This window comes from Cyprinodon variegatus, unplaced genomic scaffold (assembly GCF_000732505.1).
Source record: "Cyprinodon variegatus isolate N-32 unplaced genomic scaffold, C_variegatus-1.0 Scaffold213, whole genome shotgun sequence".
NCBI classification, from domain to species: Eukaryota; Metazoa; Chordata; class Actinopteri; order Cyprinodontiformes; family Cyprinodontidae; genus Cyprinodon; species Cyprinodon variegatus.
Window position 1 is genome coordinate 436869 of NW_015150666.1, and position 7965 is coordinate 444833.

The window sequence follows — 7965 nt, forward strand, 5'->3', positions numbered from 1 at the left end:
GTTCCTGACACGTCAATCATGGTCATGTGCTTGTCCCTCCCCCCTGTGGGCGAACCCTGACACATGAACGAGTCGACTGCCCAATGCTTGTGCAGGACGCCATGGCAGGAAGCTAGCCACTACAAAAATGTGCATGCTGCTTCATTTCTGATGCTTGTACCAGTTTAGTTCTGATGCTCAGCTGAAGCATCTTTGCTAGGGTGACCAGATTCGGGTTTCCGACAATAAGCACATATTTATTTGTCGACTGCTGGGCCGCTGACTGGACCTGATAGAGTAAAGATAAAGAGCTGATAAAGCTACTTAGATTTTAACTTTTAACTTTATTTTTTAACTTTTCAGTTATTTTTTTTTTACTTAGCTTTTTACCCTTTTTCTTAACTTTCTCTTTACAACTTAATTTACAGTAGGTGATATATAATCTAGTTGGTCAAATGCAAAAATAACATGTGCAGCCAGGTAGCAGTATCTATGCTGAATGGCTGGATATAAACCTTGTGCTTTTAGACCTCTCTGATCGATGGGGGTAACTGTAACTTTCCCTATAAAGGATGAAAAGACCAAAAACTTGCCTAAGTTCTAAACGCAAAGAAGGTCATAATAAAATAAAGATATTAAAGATGGTCTTTGGAGTCTGACAATAGGTGTAAATAATTGATCAGAGAGTTAATGTTTTTATCTTGGCTCAGTTTCATTTTAATGAGAGACATATAGCTGATTTGACAGGCTGGTCCACATTAAGATTTGCTTTTACATTAGGACCAAATCAGTTTTTCATTTCTTGAGGTCATTTAATCCATGCATGGAGAATAGATTTACTTAGGCAACAAAAGCTTAACATCCACATCAGGTACCGTTCAATAACCGCCCTAATGTCTCAACGACTGACATCATCATGCTATTATTAAGTCACTTATTTGAGCTTCTTCTTGTCCCACATTAGCACTAAAGAGAAGTCTGGCAAAGATAAGATTGTGGTGGAGATGAAGAGCGACAAGTCAGAGGAGGCAATTCTGCTTGGGGTCAATGGAGAAAAACAGCTACCCAGTGACCAGGTAAACATCTAATCCCTGACCACATACAGCTACATACATCAGCTGATATAATAACGTCATGTCTCCATCATCTTATCTCTTTGTTCCTGTCTACTTGACCTCTGGAGTGATGAGCACTGCATGGTGAGAAGTGAGGAGGTGAACCTCGACCTCCTGAAAGCTGCTCCTGGTGCATCCCTCTCAGGCTCAGACCCCGAGATGCCTTCAAGCTTCCACCAAAGCTCCTTCATTCAGAGTTACATCATGGAGTTAATCAGCTGACCATTACACTGTTCAACTTAAAAAGATGTTTTCATTTCTTGCTGTAGGTTATGACCCATAAGTTCAATTCAAGCACAATTGGAGAGCTCCGTTATGTAACTCTGTCATTCACCCACCATCCTTTGAACCTCCGTCTCATTAGTGAAAGCCTTCATACTGCTGATTGTCTATTGAACATGAATTAGAGCTAAAATGACAGGGTCTGTTTTGAACACAGAAGAGGATAAATGTATTGCCTCCATTGATAAAGATGTGTAAAAATCCTGAAATAAATTCTTTAATTATGGATCATATATTCTGAAAAAGAGAGAAAAAAATTAACAAAGATATAAATATATATATATCTAAATAAAATCCAGGTGTTTGAGAGAACATCTGTTATCTGTTAGGCTTAATTAAAAACTTACCTAAACAATATTTTTTCTTTAAATAACCTTTTTTTTTTTTTTAAAGAACTGTTCAACTATCTTGGACAGTTCTTTCCTAAATTAGTATGAGGGAGACCTGACAAAAAAATTTTTTTCTAGTGTGTTTAATTCTGTGTTTGTCGGACATAATCAGACAGCTTAGGACGAGCAAAAAAAACAAAAGAAAAGCAGCTCTTGGGCATTGATGCGTTCAGTGGAAGATCTCATTTAACCGCAGAATTGAATCAAAAATCCGGTGGCGCCTCAGAGAAAGCTAAAAATGGTCCATCACTGATCTTTTAACGGAATTATTATTCCAAAAGGATTCCCATGGCCAAAATAACACAGAAAAAAATAGAAGTAAAATCAACCTTAGCCTTCAGTAGGTTAGGTCAATCCAAATAATATCCAGTTAAAGTTCGGATAATCCAGGATTCCCAGTGAAAGACACGTATTTTGAACCTTTACACATCTTTACCACGGATGCCAATAGATGTGGAAAGCGCTTAGTGACGTAGAAATCCACTGAAGAGCATCCTGATGCAGCTCAGTTGGTGTACATACTATAGTCTATGTATATATTTCTTTATTTAAATAACACACAAAAAAAAATAAAAATAAATGACCAGATAGTGTTTCTATGATTTGGTGCTTCTTAGAGATAAAGTGGAGCTTAGGTAGGAAAATAGTTTTATTTGTTTCCTGTAATGTTTCAGTCTTCACACTGAAAGTTAAGAGATGCCTCACCTCTTCAGCTATACATTTTTATGCTTTAAATACAAACCTGCAGGTCATTTTAAATACATATCACTCATGTTTTCGACTCCCAGTGTTCTGTAAATGAAGGACATTCTTTTGTGAGGCTGAATAAGAAGTTGAACTATTGGTGAATTATTTTCTGTGTATTTTTACATCTGATCATATTTGTTTGTTTGTTTGATCAAAAGCATTGCCAACAGTCAGATCATGGAGTTGCATTTTGCCTTAAATAATACTATCAGATGCCTTGCAGAAAAATTACATTTTGTACTGCTGGTTTTTATTTTTTCTATTTAATTTCCATGCACTGATGTTTTTTCCCCCATCTTTGTGTGTGTATTCAAGCTGTATTTGCTCTCCAATATAACATTTTTATGGGATGTATCTTAATGAATTTAATTTCTATAGCTGTTATCTTGTTAACAGAAAGAAAGACAGAGATAGACCGGAATCACTGCATGAAGTTGTTCTTTTCACTGCATATTTTTCTCTTGATTGAATTAATTTCTTTGACTATTGAAACTTGAGCTAACATACCGGTAACCCAAAGAGACACAGAGTCCCCTTCAGATCCAATGCCTTAAACCACCATATACTCCCCTTTTTAAGTGTTTTGTGTTCCTGCTGGTTCCCATAATATCTGCGCTACTGAGGAGACGGGAATGACTGTGACTGAGCAACTCCAGCTTAAAGACAATCATGTCATCATCTTCCTTCATACATTTTAACAGCTCTGTTAAATTGCATTGGGTGTCTGAAATGCATTTTAAGGTCTCTGAGTTATGAAGCATACTGTTATTACCAAAAATGTATTGTTTTAAGTTCTTAAAATCAAACCAAATAAAGTTAAATGATAATAAATTAAGAGTTGAAACACTGACTTTAACAGTGTCCTATGTTCAAACATCCATCCATGCATTTCCACCTATCTGAGGCCAGGTCATTGGAGGGGAAAAAATACAGGCATCGATTATCGGCCATCAGTCAGTTATGATATTTATTTATGGGCAAAAACTCCAATATCTTGCATCCCTGCTTATTATTTTTTTTAATTATCTACAGTAGAAAATCTCCTTCTAAAATAAAGAAAAAAGATTTTATAAAGATAAGGCATGGATTTTACTCTATATTATATTATTTGACATTAAAAAAAGACAATTTCCAAGCTCATGACAAACATGATGGATCTTGAATCATATTTCTGACCCTTTTTTATGTCATTCCCTTGTGAAAAATTAAATTCAGATATTATTTAAAAAAAAAAAAGTCTAAAAATTTGTTAGTATACTACATTTGTTGGTTCATTATATCATTTTTTAGCCACTATCAAGAGCCCCTGCAGCGGATCAAAAGAGCCACTTGGGGCTGCAGAAGCAGATGTCTGCTCTAGTGAGTAATGTCTCTAGCAGAGAGGCTTTCTCCAGTGGGATGTACCCAGAGAACACAGAAGAAGGCCCCATAGGAGGAAGATCATCACAACTGTTTAAAATGTGTGAACACCTATTAAAGCACAGATAAAGATCTTGATTCTTTTCAAATACAATATATACAAAAATAGGTTTAAAAGCATTCTTCAACGGTTAGATTTTTAAACTCAAAGCTCAGCTTGGGATTTAACTGACATTTACTATTGTGTCTGCAATTGTGTTCATTCTGTTATCGCCTTCTACAGGCCTGACACTAGAGGGTGCTATTGCTGTTGTCGGTGAGACGTATCGTGTTCACTTCCTGTTTTGACTGCTGAGCACCATGCTGTTCAGACTATCTCCCTTTGAATTAAGTTATTTTTTTCTGTGATATCTCCGTATCTAAATAACTAACTGTCCAGCACTTTAAAACATAGGGCCTTCTGCTGCTACTGAGCAATTTCACATGGTTTTATTTTTGTGGATTTTAAAATGGGTGCGTTGGTGGTTGTGCTTGTATTGATGGTTACATTGATGGTTATATAGGCTGCTGTAGGGGTTGCTGGTGTGTTTATCTGAAAGGAGTGGGGGTACAAATGGGAACACACTCCACATTACAACATCAGGGGAAAAGAGGGGATCACATCAACAGTTCCTCTGGTTAAAAGGGAGTTTTTCCTCTCCATTATCGCCACAAGCATGCTTGGTGTGAGGGATTGCTTTCAAGTTAATGAGTCGATGCAATGAACGGGTTTTCCTTAGATAGAAAACTTTGAATCAATTTGACTGTATGATCTGGTTGAATTGTCTCTGTAGAGTGCCTTGAGATGACATGAGTTGTGAATTGGTGCTATATAAATAAATTGAATTGCATCCTTTCACAAAAATTCCCAAATATCTAGGATCAATGCTACTTTGTTTTTTTGTTTTTTTTTTGAAGAGGACTTAAAAAAAAATCAGCTTTAACAAAGGGCTGTAGAGTAGAAAAACAAAACAAAGAAAAATAAGAGCTATTAATCCAGGTCTAATCAGCAAAAACAGGAAGACTAAATAAAAAAAAAAGAAATAAAAAAGTCTCAGGCTGTGCCAAGATGAAATAAGAAAATGAATAAGAATATATTCAGTAAAATGTGTTCTCTTTTAACCAAATATATTCAGTTAAAGGTGTTTTTTCTTTTAACCAGTCAGAAATGCTAAATTTGAGTGTTTTCGGTCACCCAAATTCATAAGTAATCAAGTATGTAAACAATAATTTTTTTGTGATGTATATTCCTAACTGTTCTGGTTAGTAATTACTTAAAAAAAAAATATATATATATATATATATATATTTCTTTAGCAGTGTATTACACTCAATTCGTCTTTCTCCTTTGCTGCTGACAGACTAATTTCCCCACTGGGGAAAATAAACAAAAATGTCAAGTCAGAATTAAACTGAAGTAATCCTTGTTCTGAGTGGAATAACAAAAATGGCGTTAGCTGAGGAGACAAAAATTAGTAAAGGGGAAAACATAAGAGTTAAAGAAACTCTTTCTTGTAAAGAGATATGAATATTTGATTAAATAATGATATAGCTTTTAATTGATGGAAACTTTAGATCTGGAAATATATAACCAATATGACAATAAACAAAAGCTTCTGCATCAGTCTGGCTGGTGTAAATATGAACATCTCCTTCTTAGCAGCACCTCTTTCGGCGCACAAGTTCTAGAAGATGGTCATTTGATCCACTCAGGCCAGAGATCAAATCACATTTTGGTTTCTAATGCAGTAACTAAATGCATTATAAATTGTGAAGCTTAAACATTAAATGCCGAATATGAAACAAAAGTAGCTCTCAAACCATACGTTTTGTCTGCAGTTTATCCTAAAATCCTTTTACAGGATTTCTATGGTTTTAACAGGATATCATAGCTGTCCATAATCTTCTCGGTTTCAGATCAGGAAAAAGAACAAGTTCTTCATCTTGATTGGTCTGTTTATGGTTAAATATACAGTATATTAAACCTTTTCAAATGTTTTTTTTCTAAAATATAATAGCATCCATACAATTTGGAGTTAAATAAGGAAATATTTAAAATACAAATAAATGACGTCTTGCTGAATATGTCTGTTATAGTCCTGGGCTTATGTTTTGTGAATTTTATACATCAACTGGTTTAGCAAGAAAGCGGTCTACCACAGTCAAGAGGTGTTAAACGTTTGCTTTGGCCTCCAGCTAGTTTGCACATTTGCTTCCGGTGTCACCCTTCCTCTTCGTCACAGTCCTGTTCTCAATTAAGTGAGGTCAGTTAGCTAGAAAATAAACCGCAGTGATCCCTTAGTCATCAAAGCAGGCAGACCGGGCCGCCCTTTACAGCTGCTTTTTGGATCTCTGCTTCTGTTTCCTTGAACCCCTCACACTAAGCATGCTTGTAGCGACAGTGGAGAGGAAATACTCCCTTTTAACAGGAAGAAACCTCCAGCAGAACCGGGCTCAGTTTGAGCGGCCATCTGCCGAGGCTGACGGGTTCAAGGAGACAGAAACAGATATCGACATGAAAGATGTTATTTGGCGCTCAGGCCCTGACAGAAGACTTTGATGCTGTGAATTGATATTTGCTTGGATGAGTAATCTAGGAAAAGAATTATAGCAGCCTTCTACCCGGGCCCGGACACTGGTTGTGAAATAAGCCAGAGGGACTGAGAATAGTTTGAGGTCAAATCGAAAAACTAGCCCCTAAACACCAACCCTGAGCACTAATCCTCTGTTTGCTTGATCCTGCGGAGGGTCTTCCAAGTTAAGTGCCATCCCAAACCCCACAGTGGGTAGGGCGAGTAGACCTTAAAGCGGCCTGTTAGCAGAGGAAACGCATTTTGCCAAAGTTAAGTTTCGCTGAGTTGCTGTATCTTCATCACGCTGACGGAAAATCACAAGTTAGTATATGAAAAATCGTAATTAATTCCACAATGGAAGATCCTCTTTGAAATAGTTTTAACTGTATACATTTTTGATAAGAAAGGGGCAAATGTTTAATGTTATGTTAACCTGCATCACAGAGCTACAGCTACGCACATGGAGCATCACTGTGTTGCCATAGTAACTTTCCTTTTCCATTGGAGGGAAGAAGCCATCCCATTCAAGGCGCCTTCAACAGCTGCGAGTGTGACTTCACTGGGAGTGACACTTGATAGTTAAGGGTTAGTGCTTTAGGAGCGGTTTGGGATCGACCCTGACAGTGAAGGAAGAGATGGGTGAAAGTTTGCTTTTGCGTGGGACAAGATGGCAAGGAGCTAAATGAATGGAAAGATGATTGCTTTGAAGGAGTTGTGGCCCCAAGATGATTGGCTGAAGATGGATGAGAAACATTGCAGGTGGTTCAGATGAAGCCGATACGTCTGAATGTTTGCCTAAGCTTCTTTAGTACTTTTGGCAGATCTGAAAATAGGAAGTCAGGGTCTACATAAAGCTGGTCAGTGGAGGAAAGCTTCAAGATCCATAAAATCTCCTGGTAGAAAGCTGCACTTGTTTCTAAAGAACATGCATTTTCAGAGAAAATAAGATTTTAAACCTGATCCAGCATATGAGCTGATGGGATCCATGCTCCAAAGTTCCTGGACAGCTACAAACACATTTGTAAAAATTTAAATCTAAATACTGCCTAATGATATAATGGTAATTTTGCATAAGCATGTAAAACCGAGCATAGCACGTAACTGCTTAGAGTTAACAGATGTAACAAGTGAACATTGGAGTTAAAAGGCTGTGTAAATTCGGTTTACTAAATGCTCCTGATTCATCAGCTTTTTACCAAAACTGAGGTAGTCACATTTTTACCATTAGTTTGTAAAATCCTCTGATTAGCATCTTTGGTATAGAGTTAGACCAGACAGATTTAGAATCACAGGTGATGTTTACAAGTTAAAACTAAGAGGGTCTAGAGACCAGAAAAGCTCTTATTCTCTTGCCAGTGGCACAAAAACAATGAGCTGCTCTAAAATCTTTACGTATAGAGGAACTTTATTCACCTGCAAAAAGCCTTTGCTTAATGTATTTCAAATCAAGTGGATATCCTAATGAACAGATTCACATGTACA

At 36.9% G+C, this 7965-nt stretch overlaps 1 protein-coding gene across 4 annotated transcripts in view; it reads left to right on the forward strand.

Annotated features, from left to right (window-relative positions):
- Positions 1-2335, forward strand: part of mcam (melanoma cell adhesion molecule) — a 51560-nt gene extending 49225 nt beyond the window's left edge. For all 4 annotated transcript variants that reach the window (XM_015380429.1, XM_015380430.1, XM_015380431.1 and 1 more), the window contains 2 exons: positions 944-1055; positions 1163-2335. In XM_015380429.1, the coding sequence (XP_015235915.1) occupies positions 944-1055; positions 1163-1165 (115 nt within the window). In that variant the 3' untranslated portion in view covers positions 1166-2335. The remainder of the gene's footprint in view (positions 1-943; positions 1056-1162) is intronic.
- Positions 2336-7965: the final 5630 nt, after the last annotated feature.